This window comes from Simochromis diagramma, unplaced genomic scaffold (genome assembly GCF_900408965.1).
Source record: "Simochromis diagramma unplaced genomic scaffold, fSimDia1.1 OVJJ01000501.1, whole genome shotgun sequence".
Lineage (NCBI taxonomy): Eukaryota > Metazoa > Chordata > Actinopteri > Cichliformes > Cichlidae > Simochromis > Simochromis diagramma.
In genome coordinates this window covers 3,218,660-3,242,642 of record NW_024387320.1, presented here as the reverse complement: position 1 = coordinate 3,242,642, position 23,983 = coordinate 3,218,660, and the positions used below count along the sequence as shown (strand labels likewise).

The 23,983-nt window shown below is 40.3% G+C and overlaps 2 protein-coding genes, 1 long non-coding RNA gene and 1 other non-coding gene across 4 annotated transcripts; 2 read left to right on the top strand and 2 right to left on the bottom strand.

Annotated features, from left to right (window-relative positions):
* Positions 1-5: 5 nt before the first annotated feature.
* rpl24 (ribosomal protein L24) lies at positions 6-3,697 on the top strand. The gene is made up of 6 exons (XM_040005364.1): positions 6-111; positions 238-313; positions 965-1,075; positions 2,034-2,170; positions 3,346-3,409; positions 3,568-3,697. Exons 1-6 carry the CDS (start codon positions 107-109, stop codon positions 3,646-3,648), a joined length of 474 nt encoding a protein of 157 aa, XP_039861298.1. The 5' UTR covers positions 6-106; the 3' UTR covers positions 3,649-3,697.
* Positions 1,305-1,485, top strand: LOC120717666. Its single transcript, XR_005692246.1, has one exon. It is a non-coding gene; the product is annotated as a small nucleolar RNA SNORA23 (small nucleolar RNA).
* Positions 3,698-6,053: 2,356 nt separating the features above from the next.
* mpc2b (mitochondrial pyruvate carrier 2b) lies at positions 6,054-13,486 on the bottom strand. The gene is made up of 5 exons (XM_040005366.1): positions 13,158-13,486; positions 9,589-9,629; positions 9,103-9,187; positions 8,419-8,530; positions 6,054-7,113 (listed from the first exon to the last, which is right to left on the bottom strand). The coding sequence occupies exons 1-5, from the start codon at positions 13,249-13,251 to the stop codon at positions 7,065-7,067; spliced, it is 381 nt and encodes a 126-aa protein (XP_039861300.1). The 5' UTR covers positions 13,252-13,486; the 3' UTR covers positions 6,054-7,064.
* Positions 13,487-23,068: 9,582 nt separating this feature from the next.
* LOC120717396 lies at positions 23,069-23,858 on the bottom strand. Its single transcript, XR_005692188.1, has 2 exons — positions 23,177-23,858; positions 23,069-23,099 (listed from the first exon to the last, which is right to left on the bottom strand). It is a non-coding gene; the product is annotated as an uncharacterized LOC120717396 (long non-coding RNA).
* Positions 23,859-23,983: the final 125 nt, after the last annotated feature.

The following is a 23,983-nucleotide window of genomic DNA, read 5'->3' as shown; positions in this document are numbered from 1 at the left end:
GGTCAGAATTTTTAAATTTGTTCACAAATATCAATCTCGTAGTCAGTAAATTCCGTTTCCGCATCCGTCATCTTTCTTTCCGGTTTTGTGCCCTCTCGTAGCCATCATGAAGTGAGTGTATGCAATGCTATCAAATGCCATCTCAGTATTTAAATAAATACTTTAAGGATGATAAGTACATTGAAAGAAACTATGTACGGTTCTCTTTCGCTGATGATCTGTATTTGTCGTTTTCAGGGTCGAGTTGTGCAGTTTCAGCGGGTATAAAATATACCCCGGCCATGGCCGCCGATACGCCAGGATAGACGGGAAGGTAACTAGCTGGCAAAGTCCGACACCGGTTTCTTCTCGCTCTGTCCCAAAACTATTTTATGAAGATCACTTTACCGGCTCAGCATTAAATATCCCCTGTGAATGTGATTTAAAATTTGTCTATTGAAAGACACACTCACAACGGGCCCAACTGAGTCCTGTATAACCCGCTAATGTTAGCAGCTAAACGATAGCGTTTTTAGGTTCAGCCACACGGGTGTATTTGACTGCGATAGTATTATGATAGATAACAGTCATAGAGACCTATAGGCTCTGTTGACTGTGACTTGTTCTGAAAAGAGCCTACAGGGGTTTTAGATAAAGTGTCATTTATTTGTGTAAGCACATCTAGGAGAAAACAAGATGCATAAGTATGTAGCTTCACTCAAAATGTGGCTCTGTCCTGAGCTGTTGCCTACTACTTATAATTAATGCAGTTAAATTTCGTTATGTATCAAGTTTATGATACTTGTGAACAGTTCCACAATGCAAGGTGTTTCTTTAGATTCAGTTTTGTCACATATGACAGACTGCTGTCAGCATCCAAAGTCAGTTTGTAGCTCAGGTGGATAGTACAGGGTGTAATTGTCGTAATTAAAGGCAGACATGAGTAACATTCGGTTATTTAATTATTTATTTTTGTCTTTGTTAGGTGTTCCAGTTTTTGAATGCCAAGTGCGAGTCTGCCTTCCTGGCCAAGAGGAACCCCAGACAGATCAACTGGACTGTGCTGTACAGACGCAAGCACAAGAAGGGCCAGTCTGTAAGTACAATCCTGTATATGAGTTCATCATTTATATTTGTTTACAAGGAGACTGAAGTGAAAATGTAGCTACTATTTTTCCATGGCAGACAGACTTTGTGGGTCCAGCAGTTAATTGCTGTGTTGATACTGGTCATTTGTGAAACAGATAAACTAATCTTGGCTATTAGATATAAAAGAAGATCGTCACATTTACTCAAGCTCCAATTTATACATCAGACTGGCTGCGGGTGGATGGTGTGCACGGTGTTGGTCCGTGTTACGTGTTGTTGCTCAACTGTGTTTTGCAGACTGAGCAGCAGCGCTCACTCCACACCTGCAGCCACAGAATATCTGGAGATCATAGTACTGGCCTTTGACGTCTTTGCAGACATATTCTCATCGGTCAGCCTCCAAACTCTCCAACATGCTGACAGTTGCTACCTGTGGATGGATTGTGTGTAGTCCTGTTAAAGTAGTTCAAGGATTTGGTGTTAGCTTTGTGAAATTTAAAGGCAAACATAAGAAATGTGTTTTGTTTACAATATGCTGAGTTATTAAAACTTCTGTTACTCACCATTGCTGTAGCATGACAACGTATTTTACTCAATTTATCTCAGGTTTTTAGATTTTCATGGTTACAGCTGTTGACTGTTACGGTTCCTATGGATGGTGATGCATCAGAAAACACGCAAAACTGACTTGTTGGATGGCTAGACACATGCTTTAATACTGATTTTGCCATGCCTTAGATGGCAGTTTGAGAAAATTGGTTAATAACTGTTCATTTATGACTGCAACCACCCCTTTGGAGGTGTAGACTAGAGTAAATATGTAGACACATTTCCTTTCAGATAGATTAGCCACTCATTTCTTTGTGATTAACAGGTTTGTCTTCTATTCTTCATGTGAACATGAAAAACCATTATTTTTTTTAAGTAAACCAATGTATTGCATTTTTTTTTTTTTTTAAAAACAGGAAGAGGTGGCAAAGAAGCGTACCCGCCGTGCAGTGAAATTCACGAGGGCCATCACTGGCGCCTCCCTGGCTGAGATCATGGCCAAGAGGAACCAGAAGCCCGAGGTCCGCAAGGCCCAGAGGGAGCAGGCCATCAGGTAAGAGGACGAAGAACCCTGTGTATCTCCTTTTTTTTTTTTTTTTTTTTTTTTTTTTAAGTCTTGTGATCTTGAAGTCGATAAAACTGTGTCAGAGTATTATTCGGAATAAAGAAGGGTTGGATTAGAATCCAGTGTAGACGATATTGGCCGACTTGCCCAGAGGTTGCATTGGGCATTTTATTGGTTTCATATTTTTAAGAATGAGATTTAATTGTGTTAGTTTTCATTAAAAAAAAAAACTAGAATTTAATAAAACAGGAGAGTGCCTTTATGAGGGCATTGAGGGAGAAACGCTGACTGCAGGGACTTTTCATAGTAACACAGCAAGAAACAAATGATTTTCTTTGTTTCCCCCTGCAGGCTTAGCTGATACACAAACACAGCAGTCAAATATAATCTGAGTGAACATTAATCTGGGGCTTGCTTCAGCATAATTAAAATAAAGTGAATTACAGGGTGTTGCAGCACTTCCTGATTTAATTCTATTCTGCAGACTGAGCCCTCTCTCTGCTGCTACACTAGACACTGAAATTCCTGATATTCATTACTTCAGGATTAGTTTTATCATCAAAGAACACATCTAACATTACTGAGTGATATTAGCAAAAGTCTCTGAATGCTTCTGGTCCTTTAAACACTCACCGAACAGTCAGAAAACCCCCAATATGAACTCCTGCATGAGAGAACAGCTGCACCTATGAACCTGAACTGATCACAAACATGCTGTATTTAAGCTTAATGTTATTAAACACAAGAAAATACTGATGCTGCCACCGTCTTTAGATTGTTGTTGGTATTCTAGTCCAAGAAAATGAGGAAGCCTTTAGAGTTGCAACACTTAATCATTGATTGGAAATATTCAGTAAAAACAGCTTCTGATCAGCCTGTCAGTGTAATCAGTCACTGTAAATAATTACTACAGTGAACATTTTCATAGCACTTCAAGTTCACTTTGTTATTCCAGTCATAATAAAATACGATTATAAAGCATGTTTCTCACAGTGAGTGGCGCAAAAAGGGCTGAGGTCATGAGGAGCAACCAATGCTCAAGTTAAAAATAAAGTATTCAAATACATACATTAAAAAATTATATAAAGAAATTGTTGTTGTTTTTAAGTTTTTTGGTCACTTTGATTGGTTTGGACTAAATTTGGTTCTCTTTGTTCTCTCAGAGCTGCCAAGGAGGCCAAGAAGGCAAAGCAGGCTGCCAAGAAGCCCGCTGCAGCACCTGCAAAGGTAAGAGCCAGTGCTCTGTGTTGAAGTTATTCAATAAGATGTCAAAACAAGTTTTTAGTTTCCCCACTGCTTGCTCTTCAGGTTTCACTCGATTATTCAGCAACTTAATTCAAAGTTTTTCTTTGTGCAAGAACTTAGTTGATTTTCTTCTCCTGTAGGCCGCTGCTAAGGCTGCACAGAAACCCAAGATCGCCAAGCCCATGAAGGTCAGCGCACCTCGCGTCGGTGGAAAACGCTAAACCTGACTCGCTGTTTATGGTTGTGAATAAAAATTTTGGTTGACCAACATTTATGCTCTGATTTTCGTATTTATTTGACAACTTTACTGAAGCCCAGGCAGCCCAACGTTTATGTATTTAAATTTATTTTTGTGACAATGAGCCTCATTTTCAAATTCCATGAATTACAGTATTTGAATATTTTGTTTCAACATGACGGGACCATCATAGTGTCGTGGACAAACTCTTTTGGTGTTGTGGCAGGAAGGACATTCAGCATTAACTGGGTGACTCCTGGGAAATAACTGGACAGCTGAAAGTAGCTTGCGGTGTCAGGATGGTGCTAAAGATTTTACCCCAGCAGCCAGGTTAACCTGTAACAGGAAAGACATAGGTGTAAATACAAATAGCAGTAATGATCTCATTAGGTTTAGTGGTGCATAATTGGAACAGAGCTATTGTCAGGACTACCACTGTTCCTGCTTCATTTCAAACAATCTGTTCAGGTAGTCTCAGGAGCTTTGAAGGAAAGGACTTTGTTTTGTGAAAAAATTTCACCTCCATCCATGAGGCTACTTCAATCCCAAAAACATCTTCACTAAACTTTAAAGTCCAGTTGCTTTCTTTCCAAGCTCCTGAGACTACTGTGATCTGGATGACTGATAACCTACACAGACATAAGATTATGTTCAGATTATTTACCACAAATAACCTGATATGAACTGAAAAGACATGTTAAGTAAGATTAGCACTTGGCTTGCCTCACTCATTAGATTTGTTGAGCCTGTTTTGAATGGCAAAAAGGTTAAATGACCTCATAGCCATCCTACTCTGACCTTTGTAAACGCCTAATAACACCGGTGAGCGGGATCTAAAGTGGCTCCGGTGGTGCAGGGTGTGTGATCTCTTTCAGATCACTGAATGCTGTCCACACAGAACTTTGCCTTTAAACAGAGCTAAACGTTTTTGTTTTTGTTTTTTTTCTTCAATCTTTCATCACATGGCTCGGAAGCTGTTACAGAGTTGTAGTTCACAGTGTAAACAGAAGGGGGAGTTTTTGTTTCATCTTTATCACCTCTCAACCTGAGCTCATCTTATGCAATTAAAGGTGTTTATACTGATGACCCCAGCTCACACCTTTTATGCAGTCAGATAAACAAATGGAGCAAAGCTCTTCCTGGTGACTCAGAAATGATTCAGTGAGTGATCAAGTGTTTGAAGGACATTTGCAAGTTTTTATGGCTGCTGCTTTTGTAATAATTAAGCTATGGTTATGTTGATTAGTTTAATTATTATTCAATAAATGTTAATCATGTGAAACAAAGATCCTCAGTGCTTACTAGGTTTAAGTGATACTTTAAAGCTGAACTTTCACATAAGCAAAACATTTTTTTACTGTTATAGACATGGAAAAAGGAAATGTTCATGCTGGGTGATCTTTTGCCTTGAAAGTGAGTTGCCTGAGTAACGGAAAACAGTTTATTAGGTACACATAAATAGTTGGATCTCATTTTGTCTCCAGAACTGGAGCTGGAAGCATTCCTCTGACATTTTGGTCCGTGCTGATATGATAGTGTCAAACAGTTGCTGCAGATTTGTCCATGATGCAACTCTTCTGTTGGATTGAGGTCTAGTGACTGTGACACGATTTGAGCTTTCTGACATCGAGAGTTATCTTGCTGGAGGCAGCCAGGTGGACACACTGTGGTCATATAGGGACAGACATGGTCAGCAACACTACTCAGGTGCTATAAAGAGTGCTCACTTAGTACTAAGGGGTCCATCACACCATTAAAAGCCAGAAGTGTGGATATAAGGCATGGTGGATGCATGCTTTCAGGTCGTTTAAGCAAAATTGACCCTACTATCTGGATGTTGCAGCAGAAATCAAGACACAGCAGGCTAAGAAAAAGGTTTCCAGTCGTCTATCATCCAATTTTAGTCACGCTGTTTGAGTTTCATTTGAATTATTGTTGCCTTCCTTTCAGCTGGAAGCAGTCTGGCCATTCGCCTTTGACATCAAAAAGGCATTTTCACCAGGGAACTGCTGCTCACTGGGTATTTTCTTTCGAAATCTTGGAGGTGGTTGAGGAAAATTGCCAGTAGATTAGCACTCAATAAACCACGCCTCCTTTACAGTCACTTAAATCACCTTTCTTCCAAATTGTGATGCTCAGTTTGAACTTCGTGAGGTCGGCCATGTTTACATGCCAAAATGGACTGAGAAATAGCCATGTGATTGGCTGATTAGATGAGCAGTTGAACAGGTATACCTAATACAGTGGCCCCTGAAATATACATTCCTCCACAAATGGTGGATCCCATCATTCCAGCTGTTCTTAGAGGAGCACTGTAATAAGTGAAGCGATGTTAGTGCGGAAAAATGTTGATCTCTTATTATTCTTAGTCAATGCTAAAAATTTAAATCAGCTGTAGGCATCAAACCATATTTATTAGCATTAGACAGTCATCACAGAGCCATAACGATCAATCCTCAAAAGTGCCATTTGTTCAAACAGTCTTCTAATTAATTGTTAGCACTAATTATTGCTAAATTAGTCAGGGGTTAATTTATACAATGGGAAGACCTCAAATAATTATTGTTACACAAAAACTATAAAACACCTTCATCAGAACAACAATTTTGATAATAGAGCGCTGTTAGCGTGTCAGTACGTGTTACCAATCAAGACAAGGCTTCAGAGGTTAAATATGTTGCATTAGGTTGCATTCCTGAAACACAATTAGAAAATAACAGTATCTTCCTATACAGTTTTGACTGCAAATTTTTAATCAAGTAATTCATAAATCAACATTTGAGTTCACACAGATTTAAAGTCATTAAATGGAAGAAATCGTTACACGGTAATCAATGACAATTTAATGATCTCAAGCGGGACATGATGATCAAATTATAAATAAATCAAAAAGGTTAAGTGCAATGACATCCTTAATTTCATCTGGACACATTCCTTAAACCATGTTCAACACAACTCTAAGAGTTACACGTTTCGTTTTTTTGGGAATTGTCTGCCTGAGGTACTGATTGCTACACCTGAAAAATCGATGATGGAAAAGGCAAAGACCTCCCAGCAAGTGTGCAAGATATAAAGCATGAACTTAAATTAAACACTGTACAATCACAGAACGTGTTGAACAAGAAGTATTTGTGCGTTGATGACCATTCTTGAGCGTGTGTTGACTACAGTTTAAAAAAAAAGCAGAAAAAAAAAAAAGCTTTGTTTTCCTTCCCTCCCTCAGTATACCCTGAGGAAATGTGAAACTTAAAGAAAAGTGCATATTTCCAACAGGGACAACAGGCTTAATGTGGTAGAACAATGGTTATTATGGCATGGATGTTATGGAGACAGCATGGTGTGATGTCGAGATGATAAGAAGTCTCCCTTTTAGTCCGCTGCAATGGAGCGTCGATACACTCAGGACTCCGCAGCCTGTTTGGCCTCCGCCTTCTTATCCTGCTCGTACCTGTTAGATGATTAAAACAAACAAACAAACAAACATTGTTTAAATTGCCTCTTAACTAAAAATAGTGTTGCATGTTAACTATGGCCAAAGCTTCAGATAAGGACTATAAAATAATCCCAGTGAGCTCAGATGTCTGCTGAAGAAACTGACCAATCAGATGAAAGTGGGGCTTAAAGAGACAGGAACTCAAACTTTCAGAGAGACCATGAACTGATGTGCTGCATCAAGTACTAGCTGAACGTGAAATAATAATAAATAAAATATAGAAATCGTGCAAAGCTACTTTGGTAGAGTTCTAGAATACAAATAAAGATACTTTCAGCTGCTCCCTTATTTCCCAAGGGAGTACCACAGAGGAAGGATCCACCAATTCTACGGCGGATGCTTTCCTCACACAACCCTCCCATTTGTCCAGGTATGGGACCATCAATAAGAGTGCAATAGCTTGTGATCCCCCCGACTGGCTTTCGTGTCTCCTCTTGGGCTTGAACTGGGATATTGTGGATGTGCCAGGAAGCTATGTTCACTAAAACACTAAAAATCTAGTGGTATGAATACTTAGCAGCAACTCATCTCAGCGAAGGGACTAGTTTGTGTAGCAAAACTGAATTCCAAGAATCACTTGACGGATACACTACTGTGCAAAAGTCTCAAATCAAGTCATTTTTAAAAACTTTTGTTTCCGATGAGCCAAACTTTCCTGTAATTTTTTTTTTTTTTTTTTTTTTTTAAGTCCTCTTGAGCAATAGTTCTCCAGACTTTGTGAAGGTCTTTCAACATTGTTGAGACAGGTTTTTGCTGTCTCAGCAAGTGGTGTTGGAGATCTTGCCAAAATTTAATAATAGTGCAGAAAAGTACAGACTGGCCTTCCCCAGTCCAAAGAAGAGATTTGAATATCCTTCACAAAGCCTGGGGAACGATTCCTGAAGACTACTTAGATAAATGAGAAGAAGGCTGTCAAAGAGAGTTCAGTGTGTGTTGAAGAATAAAGGTGGTCTTAACAAATATTGACTTGTTGTAAATGAACTGTCTCCTGATAGAGTTCAGCTGACACTGGAAAGCAAAGCACACATGAAGACTACACTACATTATACATTCACTATAGCTACAGCACTCTAGGGTCAAACATTAACGTGCCTGCATGATTTCATATCAGCAATGATTAAGAAATAAGCACTCTACATAAGGCTACTGTGCAATTATCTTGCATTCCTTATTATAACTAATCTTTAAAATGCTTCTAACAGTGATTATGAGCTCATGTAACCCACTGGCAGAAACATCATTTACTGTGCATTCACACACCTCCAGATCCTGTAAAGCTGTGAGGCTCCGGCAGTGCCGACAAAGAAGTTGACGGCAAACAGGTTCCAGTTTTTCGGGATGATAACCAACGAATATCTGGACCAGATGAGCCCTGATGGAGAAACAGAACAGGAGGAGTGAACGTGACGCACACTGATGGTACACCAGGGTCACTCCTCAGGACAGAGTCTGTGTTTTGGCCAAAGAGTCGCAGATAAGATTTGTTTGAAGAGACGTAGTGCAAAAAAAAAGTGGAACAAAACAGGCGACCTTTAACACAGATTGGTTAAAAAAAAATTTAAAAAAAAAAAGAATATGGAAAAACCTGAAAAATGAACAGAGATCAAGTAATGAGATGTGAAATGTACAACAACAACTCAAGGCAGAGCTTAAGAAATACAAACTATGCATTACCTCTTTCAAAGTTTAAACCAGGATTAAGTTTCCAGTTAACCTTTTACTCACTGAAAACCCTAAATTAAGAAAAGAAAGACTCAAAGGTGTCGACCAGCTGTGAACTCTGCCCAAGGGGAATATTCTGCAAAAGCCCCAGAGAAAGACTTACCAGGGAAACTTTTCCATTAAACTGTCCATTGTCTCACACAAAACCCATTTGGATGTACGTACGCGTTTATTCCAAACTGACACATTATGAAGTCAACTTGAGTTTCGGTGTCGTCTCACCTGTGGCCGTCAGCACTGCAGACTGAGAGGTACTGAGTTTGTCTGCTGGTCGAGTCATATCAGCCAAACCAGCTCCAACCAGACCCTGTAGAGAAGAGACTGATGTATTTACTCCATTAATGATCAGTCAGTTTTAAATGAGAATCCCAATAATCACACAGTGGTAGTGACAGGTTTTTAAAAAATAAAATATTCTGGAATAACTATAGACCCATAAAAAAAAAAAAAAAACATCCAAAAAACACAATCTTCTTATTGACAGAACTGCCATGTGTGACAAATTTCATCCGAAGGAGTCAAGAGTTAACAAGGGAACTACTTGTGTCAGATAATGTGCGAGCTACAGGGTAAGAGGCTTAACTGCTGACTGTCTGCTGATGAGGTGCAGATAAAGGCATGCTTGGTAGCAGTTTTAAATAAATCATATTTTTAAAGTCTGTCTGCACTTTATGCTGTGGCTTACGAGCTGGGTGAATGTGCACTTACCCATTTAAACACTGGGGCCCAGAAGAAAACAGTTTTCGGACCTACAGAAAAAAAACAAAACAAAACATAAAATCACACCGTTTAGTTTTCCAGAGGTAACCAGCTTTCCCACAGTATTAACCATACACAATACATTTGAGGATAAATAAAAGCTCCTGATATGAAGGCTGTTTCTCTTATAGAAAATTATACAATGACAACCCAGGTTTGAGCTCATTTAGAAACTGGTGGTTGAGGGGTGGAAAATAAAAACACATAAATAAATAGATACAGCACAGAAGTGTTATATTTTGGTAGTGATACTGCATCATCTCGTGTACCACCCTCCTATTAATTGAGCAGACTTGTATTAAATAAGCAAACATATGACACTTATGCTGGCATAAGTGGTTGCTGGTTGGCCAGAGCTTGAGGACATCGCACACTCACGACTACTCCTGACTGCAAGGCGATTGCACAGGTCGCCTTTTTTCAGGCAGGATGCTGTCAGCTCAATCCACTCTGATTTTCAAATGTTTGCAAATAATCGCTAATTTATAAATGCAGAAACTGCTAACATGTTGCCATCACTCTGAATACGTTCCTGCTAGTATCAACTGGCTGCCAGCTAGTTGCATTCTGTTTATGTTTCAATAGAAGAGGAAGGCTGCTGAGCATAAATGCAGTAGTCAATATGAATTTCTATCTATGCAGTCAACAGGAGATATGGGATGTTTGACGATTTATCGCAGTTAACTGCCGTATTATCAGAAACAAACTGCATGTAATTGCCAACTTGACCCCATTCAGTTGCAGGCTGATCGACTGTCTTATGGCAGATTTAATCACAACTTTATCTTATTGACTAAAACAGATATTGAAAAAGGTAAACTTTGACACAATTTGCATTTAACAAAAATTTGTTAAACTCACTATGAGTTACTGCAGTACTCAACATATTGCAAAATGTTAGAGACCACAAGAACCTTGTAACTGGAGAGAAGTACTGCAATAACATTGTACTGAGGGGTGTCTGGAGATTTTCATCACCAACAGTATCACCGTTACACATTTTGTCCACAGGAAAATACTGTGAAGCTGACTTTTACTCTCTGTGCTCACAAAAAGATAATTTGTGTCAAGAGGATTGATAATAAAAATGTTCTGTTTCTATACTTTCATATATTTTGGGTGGTCAGCTATCAAGTTTAAATGTCACTTTATAAACAAAACCAATTCAGAGATCAGCACATTAATAGATTCTGAAAGCAACAACTAGCTGCCGTCCTTAATGTAATAAAAGACCATGTGATAACATTGCCGCAGTTTTTTTTTCTTTTTTTTTTTTTTAAAATAGCAATACCTTTACACCTTTGAACTCCTGTCAAACAAACACCACCTCAACAACCCTGATGCAATCGTGGCGTTATTACATCAGAACTGGAAAGCAGCAACAGAAAACATCAGATGATCAGGACATCACAGCACTGGCTGTTAACACTCAAAATATAATGCTCGTATTTGAGCTCACTGAGTTTTTCCTGCTTAAGACATCCAAGCTCTGGAAGAGTGAAAAGCTCAAATCAAAACCACACCAATGGATCTGAGTGTCACAGATCAGACACTCAGTGTCTGTGAGCCACTGGGAGGAGACTCACAAAGACTTAATTAGCCACAGCACAGTGAAGAAAAGCTGCTGGTCTGGAATCAGCATTCCCGGCAGTGCTGCGGGGCAAAACAGAAACTAGAGCGTTTGTGGCTGCCAATCATCTTTGAGGGAGTTGGCTTTTGTCTCCACCCCTTCATACCTGATCAGAAAAGTTGTCCTTGACAACCCCGGAGCTCCAGTACCCTTTATCAGACAAATCTAAGACCAGCATCACCAGTGACACTAGTTACTCCTTAACCAAGATCCCTTTAGATAATATCAAGTGTCCTCAATACATAAGCAAGACTTACGAGAAACACCTTCAGTTTAGTTTGTGCTTCAAATGAGAGCTAAAGATTTTAGCACAGTGTTCTGAAGGGCATTGCTGCTTAATTATAGTGTGTTATACTCGTAGGCGATTCTTCTGTATTTATACTACCCTGACTGATAAATAGTGACAAAATATACCTTCATGAGGGAAAGTGGGAGGTGAGTGCACAAATACCAGAAATGTTCAGTGTGCAAATCAAAAATCTGGATTTCAGCTGTGCAGAGCATAGATTTGATTGAAGTGAGCTGTGTTTGTGTCCCTGCTGTGCTTGATACCAAGCACACAAAAAAGTAAGTTAGAACAGTTTTATTTGCAGATTTAGCAAGGATCATATCCAGGATACCTGAGCACAAAGAAGGAGGGGTGTCACCAAATAGAAACATTTCCCACTTTATCCAAGCTCAGATGATGTGCAGCAGTAACAAGAGGACACCGCATTCAAAAATAGAAGTAATCCACAGGGTCTTTAGCTGCCCTGATGCATGCAACTCATGCATTACATTTTCAGAGTAAGTATGGCAGATTCAGCACTGAAATAAGGAGGTGCTGCTGAAACAGCTGGCTGCATCTGGATTACCTTGAGACAGCTGCTTATTCTTTGAGGCAGTGCCAAACAAGCTGCTGGGAGGACATGGTCACTGTTCCATTTATCTCGGAAGTTTTATGCCGGAGCATGATGTCACTCCTGAGTTTAAAACTTGCCAGTTGTAAAGCCGGAAAAGCGAGGATCTGTTTTTCTACCCTGCGAGGTAGAGCAATTCATTCATCACTAGCTGGTGCACGTTCATAGATAGAGCTTGGTCTGTTCCCTGTGTATTAAGTCACAAACACACAACACTTACAGTACACAAGCCAAGTTTTACTAATGTTTTTGTCCACTGTTGTAATGGTGGACCATAAATTAGGCCAACCTTTTAAGTTGACTGGAGGGCATTCCAGCGGCATTTCTGATTTCAGATGGAATGGAACTTAACTTATCTGTGATTCACAGTTAAGTATATAAATAACAGAAGTAAAGCCTGAACAGTAAAAAGTAGCAGAGAGCATAAGGCGTTTTTTACTTCTGCAATCAAACAGATTTTGACCTTCCACCAAAAGAAGAAAATCAGTTTTTGTGCAAGTTGGGCTTAATTTATTCAAAACAAAGTTACAAAAACGACCAGGAAGCAGCATGAACTTCTGTTTAGCCAACCTTAACTATATGAAACCAATCAGGCTTACATTCATAGTCACTCTCCAGAGGGACAATACTACTTTTCTTATCAAACCGAGCATGCGACTACATAGTTTAGTGATAAAGGACTGATTGAAATGCACAGTTAAACACTCAGAACTCGATAAACTGAATGAAAGTGGGTTTGGCTTCCTCCACAGACCGAGGTTCTCGGCTCAGCCCGCGTTATCCCGGAAGGTTACAGATTACACTGACAGTGCAAACACAATTAATTTCATGCAGCTCGGGCATCAGCGCAAGAGCTGCTACTGTGATCCCTGAACGATGCGGTGCAGAAAGGTCAGTGCATCCTCATCCCATATCACGGCTGGACAGGGCGGTTGCGGTCACCCACCTCCCAATACCAAACAAACTCATTACGGTCAACTGTGTCTTACCTGCCGGGTGGTTGTACACAGGTCTCAGCTTGGCGGGCAGCATGTGCTCGATCCTGTCCAAAATCCTGTGATAGGACGCTCTGAGCGCAGCCATGATGAAGGTGTTGATAATGAATGCGAGAGATGAGCGGAAACTTAGTAGCAAGCTCACAAAACTGTTAGCTCGGCGAGTAGCTAGAGACCTTAAAAAGCTGTTTGTGAGATTTAGATACGGCTCAGAGAGGATCCTGCTGTCGACCTTCTCCCGGTGGTACTGTGACCGCTGCTAACGGTGCTAACTGTCAGTAGCTTCTCCCACTCTGACACGACGAGGTGACTTTCTGTACGATGCAACCTACCGCGTGACGGCGGGGCTATAGGTTTGCGCTATTCTCATTGGGCACTGCGGTCATACCCATGATGTGATTGGTTTACACAGGCCTGTTAGGTTATTGGCACAGTATGTGCCAACTGGGTGGAGCTAAAAGTAAGAACAAGTGGAAGAAACATTGGACCAGACGCCTGGTTAAAGAAAATAGTAATGATGAGATATTGTATTTTATGCTTGAGGGCCAGAGAATGTTTAACAGGAGGGAAAAACCTTACAGGATAGATAAATGTGCAATATGTGCAATAAATTGTCCAATGGGTCCAATGTGCAGCCATGAACTACACATATAATATTGTAAAAGTGATGAGACATTTAATGCACAGAAGATATCGTTACTGTGCAAAGTCTTTCGCCTCCCCATATTTTTTATTTATTTTTTGCTGGCAACTTTGGTAAACAAGATCAGAGATTTCTTGAAATGTGTGCAGATGTGGTGAGAAATTAAGATGCACTCATCATGGACGTGAATGTTATGGTAACTTGGAGCTTTTAATGATTTCTCGGAGCTGTTCTTTTTCCTAAGTAATATGACTCAACAATATACATTGAAGTTTGAATTTTGTTTTAGAGTTTCTCTTATCCACACTAGTGATGGGAAATTCTGACTCTTTTTAGAGAACCGGCTCATTCAGCTCGACTCACTAAAAAGTCTCACTCTTCCAATAGCCAACAGGCACTTCAGGTTGTTTTGTTACTTTAATTAACTTATTATTAACAACAATATAAAATTATGCACAAAAGGAATTACTAATGCAAAAAAAAAAAGTGGTTTTATTTATATATGTTTATAGATAAATATATACGGTGGCCCCTAGAGACAAAGCACCTGCACACTACAAAGCATGTTGCTAGTGTTAACTGAACTTCCTTACACAATTGAAAGCATATGTGTATTGTTTGTGTATTTATACACAAACACTCATATATGTTCAAATAATAATTATAAAAAAAATGTTTATTTACCAAATTCGGTCATTGGTACTTCCTGGCTTGTGTAGCCACTAGGTAACAAAATCTCAACACTGCCCCTTGCATCGAAAAAAAGTGCGAGAGAGAGGGTGAGAGAAAGAACTTGTTGAAAGCTTCACTAAAGATTTGGTTCTGCACGCTATAAGCAAAATAAAAGAGGCAAGGAAATTGCCTCCAGGGGCAGATAAAGCCATTATGAACAGGTTTACCCACAGAATTTGGGCTAAAATTTTGTCCCAAAACCTTAAAATGTCCTTAAAGAACACTGAAGAAGTCAGTGTGAAAGTTGCGTTTTCAAAAATACCTGGGTACATGTGGACATAGCCTAAGTGGATAACATTTTTAATTAGAATTATTTGTTGTAAAGGTTAAAACCAGACTAGTTTAAAATAATAGGCTCATGAACCACCTGGTTGAAAAAAAATGTCACCACAGGAATGTTACAATAGGTATAGGCTGACGGAGGACTCCCATGATGCACTGAGTATTTCCTCTCCAGTCAACTTTCTCATTCAACATGTGTTAATAGACCTCTCTGCTGAGTCATACTTGTTATTAATCTCTGGCTCTCTTCCACAGCATGTCCTTTATTCCGTCTTCCTTCTCTCACCCCAACCGGTCGCAGCAGATGGCCGCCCCTCCCTGAGCCTGGTTCTGCTGGAGGTTTCTTCCTGTTAAAAGGGAGTTTTTCCTTCCCACTGTCACCAAAGTGCTTGCTCATAGGGGGTCATATGATTGTTATGAATGTAGTGACAGTGTAAAGACAGCCTGTTCTTCTGATTTTCAGATGAATTTTGGGAGCCATTTTAACATTGGTTTCTATGGAAGAGTTGCAGCGAGGAGGGTGTGCATTGGTGAAATTTCTGAAAAAACCATAACATCTATTACAATAATAATAACATTGGATGAAAGAGGACAACGATGGCTACGTTTTGACGGTAAAATGATGGCTGTAGAGCAAACGCTGTGTTCATAGCAGCAGTTTAAAGAGAAGATTTTAAGATAAATTTCCCCCCTGCTCCCACTCTAGCAGTTGACCTGTCTCACTCTAACCTCCAACATTCCGTCCCACACACAACCATTATAAACTCTGAAACGGGTGAAAAAAAAGGCATGAAACTTAAAGTAGAGCTGAAGAAAAAGTATAAACAATATTGAAAAGATAAATACCAGTTGAATAGTTCAATGTCTTGGCTTTGTTTTAAAGTTTGAATGGTGGTTCTAGGTCAACGTATGTGAAGGTAGATACAGTTAAAAGGGGAGTAACTTGAATGAGGATTTGAAGGGTTTCCCCATTGAAATACATCATAAATATTTGTTGAAGGAAGTTGAATAATTTAAAAAATATAAAAATTAAAAATGAGAAAAATACAAGCAGTCATGTCCAAAAGAAGAGGAATCTAACGGTGGTTGAATGGTTTTTCTGCTCTGCACTACCCGACTCACTGGACCCTCTACAGTTTGCATACCGCCACAACAGGTCCACTGATGATGCCATAGCCCTGACACTACACACTGCCCTGTCACACCTGGAGAAGAGAGACACGTATGTGAGGATGCTGTTTGTAGATTACAGCTCAGCATTCAATACCATCGTTCCCTCGAAGCTGGACAGGAAACTGCAGGATCTAGGACTGAGCAGCTCCCTCTGCAGCTGGATCCTTAGCTTCCTGTCTGACAGACGCCAGGTGGTCAGACTGGGCAGCATCACCTCATCCCCCATCACACTGAACACTGGTGCTCCACAGGGGTGTGTACTGAGCCCTCTCCTGTACTCACTCTACACCTACGACTGCACAGCCACTAACAGCTCCAACATCATTGTGAAGTTTGCGGACGACACTACAGTGGTGGGTCTTATCACCAACGGTGATGAGACGGCTTACAGGGAGGAGGTCAGCGCCCTGACCCACTGGTGTCAAGACAACCATCTCACCCTCAACGTCGCAAAGACAAAGGAGTTGATAGTGGACTTCCGGAGGTGCAGAGAAGTACACACCCCCATCACCATCAACGGCGCTGCTGTGGAGAGAGTGAGCAGCTTCCGGTTCCTTGGTGTACATCTGGCTGAGGATCTTACGTGGTCAGTACACACAAACAAAACAGTGAAGAAGGCGCAGCAGCGCCTCTTCTTTCTCAGGAGACTGAAAAGATTCGGCATGAGCCCCCGCATCCTCAGGACCTTCTATCACTGTGCCATTGAGAGCATCCTCACTGGATGCATCACCACCTGGTATGGCAACAACACCGCCTACAACTGCAAAGCTCTCCAGCGAGTAGTGCGGTGCTCTGAACGGATAATTGGAGGTGAGCTTCCCTCCCTCCAAGACATCTACAGGAAGCGCTGCCTGAGGAAAGCGGGGAGGATCATCAAGGACTCCAGTCACCCCAGCCATAAACTGTTCAGACTACTTCCATCAGGAAGGAGGTTCTGCAGCATCCGGTCCCGTACCAGCAGACTGAGAGACAGCTTTTTCCATCAGGCCATCAGACTGCTGAACACGTCATAGACACCTCAGCTTCACTACTGGAACTTCAACATTATGCACTCCACACTGTATATAAATGCCACTTGTTTTGCACATATTCAACTCTGTATATTTTATATATTTTATTATTATTATTATTATTATTATTATTTTTTTTTTTTTTACTATTTAATTTGTAAAAATGTGTATACACACACACACACACACACACACACACACACACACACGTAGGAAAATATTTAGTATACACATCCAGAAATGCATACACTATTATATATTGTACATATATTTATTAGTTTCAGGTTGGCCATTCTTGTATTTTGCTCGTTTGTGTTGTTGTGTTTGCACATCTCTGTTGCTTGTGGGGCTCGCACACAAGAATTTCACTCGCATGTGCTGTGCCAGTGTGCCTGCACATGTGATGTGACAATAAAAGTGATTTGATTTGATTTGATTTGATTTTCTAAGTTGAACGGAGATAGATGCCAAAAAACATACGGAATATGAAAAGTAAAAGAACAATCACCAACCACGCTAATTAATAGTTTATGCCATTTAAATGTCATGCAGCTGTGTCAGAGATTAGCTTAAACCCCGCCCCCAAACCTTTGAAGGTTCAACTTCAAAGGAAAGTGGATGACGTCACAGTGGCTGCAGCCGAACGTGGGCGGGGCTTAAACCTATATAAAGGGGCCGTCCAGACTCCCAAGCATTTGGTTTATAAAGAGCACACATGCCTAGTCCAACTCCAACCAGCCAACAATTTATTTCCTCTTCTACATTTCAGAGTCAGAGAAATAGTAATACAAACTTAAACATGACAACTCCACACAGTAACACCTCAGTGGAAACATGGAAGTCCTTAAGTGACCACTTTTTTGGTACAATTGTACCACAGTGGCAATCTCTGCAGTTCAACCCAGAGTACTGCAACACTGAGCTGCCTTCCACTTTGCTGAAAGACATGTTGAAACTTTGTTCCATGTTAGTGGATGCAATGGACACAACTGTGGAGAAGGGAGATCCAGTGTCCATGCAGACTGATGAGGCCTGTCTTCACTCAGTGGACACAGAGTCCCCTAAGAAAAAAGAAGAAACAGGAGCAAAGGACAGCATCCTAAAAGAAATTTCTGTAGATGACCAAAGTGATCATGAAGAAACAGAAACTCCAGGACTGGAGGACTCTTCACACTCAGAAAACCTCAAGCTGCATTTGACTGCAGAGGAGAGCAGTCTTGATGAAACATCCACAGATGACAGTGAAAACAGAGAAATTCTAACACTGCATCGTGTACCTGCACCACCTTGCGTATATCCAGATATTTTAATAGGTTTCAGCTGTGAGTCATCTGAGGAAGAAACGTCTGTGTCGTCCCAGATGTTTCCCCCTCAAACCCTCACCGCAGCCGTTGCATCCATGTTAGTGGATGCAATGGACACAACCGTGGAGAAGGGAGATCCAGTGTCCACGCAGAATAATGAGCTCTCTCTTCACTCAGTGCAAACAGAGTCCCCTGAGCAAACAGAAGAAACAGGAGCAAAGGACAGCATCCTGAAAGAAATTTCTGTAGATGACCACTGTGATAAAGAAGAAACAGAAACTCCAGGACTGGAGGACTCTTCACACTCAGAAAACCTCAAGCTGCATTTGACTGCAGAGGAGAGCAGTCTTGATGAAACATCCACAGATGACAGTGAAAACAGAGAAATTCTAACACTGCATCGTGTACCTGCATCACCTTGCGTATATCCAGATATTTTAATAGGTTTCAGCTGTGAGTCATCTGAGGAAGAAACGTCTGTGTCGTCCCAGATGTTTCCCCCTCAAATCCAAACCGCAGCCACAGTAGAACCGAAGAAGAGCTGTTTGAAGAAAAACTACTCAAAAGACTTGGACAACATAGAAGCTTTCCCCCTGGAAAAGCCTGTGAAGAATGCTATACATGTGTCAGTCGGTAATGGTGATTCAGATATTGGTTCTTATGATGTCACTCTGGCATCTGATTATCTGTCTGAAGAAAAGATTTGTGTTTCTAAAGTTATTCAGTTGGTAGTTTCAGAGGCCACAAGCAAAGCCTCGTCTAAATACAAGGACTTCACACGGTGCTCGACTCTGGACTCCAACAGCGATCGTCTGCTTGAAAAGATCTGGCCTCAGATTGACGAGAAAGATTTGGATCTATCTCCAAAAACGCTGACCAATATAAACAAGGACATTTTCACCAATCTTTGCAAAGCACATAACTGCAAGGAGAAGTATTTGATTTTATGTCTGAGGGAACAGCTTGACGATATTACTGTCCCAACATTTACAAAACACCTGTTGGCCTTACCAAAAAGAGTACTCAGTATATATAAAAACCGAGAAGAGTACATAAAAGTTGTTGAAAGCTTCACTAAAGATTTGGTTCTGCACGCTATAAGCAACGCAAATGAGGCAAGGAAATTGCCTCCAGGTGCAGATAAAGCCATCATGAAAAGGTTTACCCACAGGATTTGGGCTAAAATTTTGTCCCAAAACCTTAAAATGTCCTTAGAGAACACTGAAGAAGTCAGTGTGAAAGTGTACAATGAACTCCGGCAAAAGTGGAAAAATCCAAACACTGTCCTGGAGTTAATGTTTAATGGCCAAGACAATATTGACAACGTGATTGTCAAAAGTTTCAAAAGAAATGCCCCATTGAAGAGACCTAATTTCTTCTCTAGGGTTTTCTCACGAACACGTTAATGTTTACCTGACACCTGCATCTAAAAAGCTGCGTTTTCAAAAATACCTGGGTACATGTGGACGTAGCCTAGATGCATTACATTTTTATTATAATTCTTCATTGTTAATGTTAAAACCAGACTAATTTAAAATAATTGTCTCATGAACCACCTGGTTGATAATAATTTCACCACATTACATTATAGCATTTTTCTGTCCTTTATTCCGTCTTCCTTCTCTCACCCCAACCGGTCGCAGCAGATGGCCGCCCCTCCCTGAGCCTGGTTCTGCTGGAGGTTTCTTCCTGTTAAAAGGGAGTTTTTCCTCCCCACTGTCGCCAAAGTGCTTGCTCATAGGGGGTCATATGATTGTTGGGTTCTGTACTATTGTAGGGTCTACCTTACAATAGAAAGCGCCTTGAGGCAACTGTTGTTGTGATTAGGCGCTATATAAATAAAATTGAATTCAAATAAAAATTAATAATAATAAAAAAGTTTTAAAAGTGTACTTAGTTTTATTTGCTGTCAATTTGCCTAGAATGGAATATCAGATTAGAACGGCCTCTAAAATATAATATTTAATTTATTAAATAAATCAAATGAGTTACAGAAAATAAAATTCAAAAACACTTTCATTTTCACTGTATCTGTATGGCTATAGAGGAGCTGTTATTATTTTGCCTGTTTGTCAGTGCTGGTACGAACCCCGTTGGTGCTGTGTTGATCCTTTTGCAGAGGTTTGAAGTTTCTTTCGATAAATCTGAGTCAGTTTGGGTCGATGCTCAGTGTATTTTTCCACAACAATCTTGGTGACGAGGATGAGATTCCTTGAGTGATTTTTGTTCTCTACACTCAGAAAAATAAAGGTGCCAACTGGAACCAAAAGTGGTTCTTTAGACTGATGCCATAGAAGAACCTTTTTTGGTGCCACAAAGAACCTTTCAAACAATGGTTCTTTGAAGAACCATTTCTTTCAGTGGTTCATTGAAGAACCTTTAAAGGTGCCCCAAAGAACCATCAAGAAATGGTTCTTCGGGGCACCTTTAATGGTTTTTCAAAGAACCTTTTTAAAAATGGTTCTCTAAAGAACCATTTTTAAAAAGGTCCTTCAAATGGTTCTTTAAAAGAACCATTTTAAAGAACCTTTTTTTGAGTGGTTCTTTAAAAAACCATTTTAAATCTTTCAAAATAAAATGCATCATAAATTGAATTTGAGTAGGGTAAAATAAATACGAGCACAGCATAGACATATATTAATGGTTTGTCATTTTGTAGTTACCAAAAGACAAAAAGGCATTTTAACCCTCAGCACAACATCACTACTAATACATGTCACATATTAGTGTTTTAAACAGTAATAATTAAATATATTTGCTATACTATAAATAAATATATATAAATACTATAGCTACAGATAACACAACAATACATGTATTGTTTAATTAATAAAACATCAGAAAGTGATAAAACACATTAGAAATAGCAATAGCTTCATAACAGACCAATAAATCAACACATTTTCATCAGCAGATGTTTGCATGTTCAGTAAAAATATTTCAACAACAAGTTTATGATTAAAATGATCAATGAACTTTAGCATTACGCTATGCAATGTACGTTTCATGGTGTACTCATGATCCTTTGTTAGTCCAGTTTAGGATAATGTCTCTGACGTATGTTTCATATCAAATACAGGGAGTACAGAATTATTAAGCAAATGAGTATTTTGTCCACATCATCCTCTTCATGCATGTTGTCTTACTCCAAGCTGTATAGGCTCGAAAGCCTACTACCAATTAAGCATATTAGGTGATGTGCATCTCTGTAATGAGAAGGGGTGTGGTCTAATGACATTAACACCCTATATCAGGTGTGCATAATTATTAGGCAACGTCCTTTCCTTTGGCAAAATGGGTCAAAAGAAGGACTTGACAGGCTCAGAAAAGTCAAAAATAGTGAGATATCTTGCAGAGGGATGCAGCAGTCTCAAAATTGCAAAGCTTCCGAAGCGTGATCATCGAACAATCAAGCGTTTCATTCAAAATAGTCAACAGGGTCGCAAGAAGCATGTGGAAAAACCAAGGCGCAAAATAACTGCCCATGAACTGAGAAAAGTCAAGCGTGCAGCTGCCAAGATGCCACTTGCCACCAGTTTGGCCATATTTCAGAGCTGCAACATCACTGGAGTGCCCAAAAGCACAAGGTGTGCAATACTCAGAGACATGGCCAAGCTAAGAAAGGCTGAAAGACGACCACCACTGAACAAGACACACAAGCTGAAACGTCAAGACTGGGCCAAGAAATATCTCAAGACTGGTTTTTCTAAGGTTTTATGGACTGATGAAATGAGAGTGAGTCTTGATGGGCCAGATGGATGGGCCCGTGGCTGGATTGGTAAAGGGCAGAGAGCTCCAGTCCGACTCAGACGCCAGCAAGGTGGAGGTGGAGTACTGGTTTGGGCTGGTATCATCAAAGATGAGCTTGTGGGGCCTTTTCGGGTTGAGGATGGAGTCAAGCTCAACTCCCAGTCCTACTGCCAGTTTCTGGAAGACACCTTCTTCAAGCAGTGGTACAGGAAGAAGTCTGCATCCTTCAAGAAAAACATGATTTTCATGCAGGACAATGCTCCATCACACACGTCCAAGTACTCCACAGCGTGGCTGGCAAGAAAGGGTATAAAAGAAGAAAAACTAATGACATGGCCTCCTTGTTCACCTGATCTGAACCCCATTGAGAACCTGTGGTCCATCATCAAATGTGAGATTTACAAGGAGGGAAAACAGTACACCTCTCTGAACAGTGTCTGGGAGGCTGTGGTTGCTGCTGCACGCAATGTTGATGGTGAACAGATCAAAACACTGACAGGATCCATGGATGGCAGGCTTTTGAGTGTCCTTGCAAAGAAAGGTGGCTATATTGGTCGCTGATTTGTTTTTGTTTTGTTTTTGAATGTCAGAAATGTATATTTGTGAATGTGGAGATGTTATATTGGTTTCGCTGGTAAAAATAAATAATTGAAATGGGTATATATTTGTTTTTTGTTAAGTTGCCTAATAATTATGCACAGTAATAGTCACCTGCACACACAGATATCCCCCTAAAATAGCTCAAACTAAAATCAAACTAAAAACTACTTCCAAAAACATTCAGCTTTGATATTAATGGGTTTTTTGGGTTCATTGAGAACATGGTTGTGGTTCAATAATAAAATTATTCCTCAAAAATACAACTTGCCTAATAATTCTGCACTCCCTGTATATGTCATACCAAAACACGCCCACACCTGCAGTTGTTTCAGTTTTTCACTGGTGTTTCCTGTCAGCTGGTCAACCTCACATCCATATCAGCCAACCAAACGACAAGTTCCTCCCTTTGTGCTTCAAATCCCTCCCACTCTGAGACAAGGAGCTGAAAGAGATAGAGAAAAGAGTCAATTATAAAGAAGAGAAAAGTGAAACCCTCCTCAGAAGGTCTGACTCGCATACCTGCAGTTGACCTGTGATGGACTCCAGTTTGGCGTTCACGTCATCCCTCGCCGATGCCAGCAGCCGAGTCTGCAGGGTGCCCTGGAAGAGCTGAGTTAATGTTCGACTCCTCCTGGTCAGGCTCTCCAGCTGGATGAACCGAGGTCTCCCCTCTCGCCGCTGCCTCTGAACACAGAAACACAAATTGCATCTGAAGCAGGAGGTGCAGATTTTTTTTGCTATTCTTTTCTAAATCCAGGCTAGATCACGTGGAGGTATTTGGAAAACTTTTTTGGCCAGTGGACGACTGTTGTCTTGCAGAAAGTCAAATCAAACATATGCGATACACAATCAATTCACAAGAACACATAAAAAAATAAGTCCAGTTCTTGCCTGATTTCAAGTGAAATCTGCATCAAAACAGGGTGACAGAAGTAAAACGAGAGCACAAAGCCTCACTTTGTACAAGCCTGCTATTACAGTTCTCCTCTATGCAGACGACTTTCCTAATTCTGCACTCCCTGTATCATCCGTACTACGGTGGCGCCTCTCAGGGCCACCGTACTCATCCCTTTATACATACATATACAAAATGTCACTTATGTCAATACTTTTTTAAAAAATCGTTAAGACATTTATTCAATTCATAGCCACCGGTAATAACTGAATAAGAGACAAGCCTGAAGCTAACTTGGCCACTGACAGAAATACTAATAAAAACTGGATGCACCCGCCCCGTCAGCTTTCAAGGCGCACAAATCGAGCGCACCTCCCCTCTGTGGCCAACCACACAGTTTCTCGCGTTATTTGGACACAGCTGACCGCTTG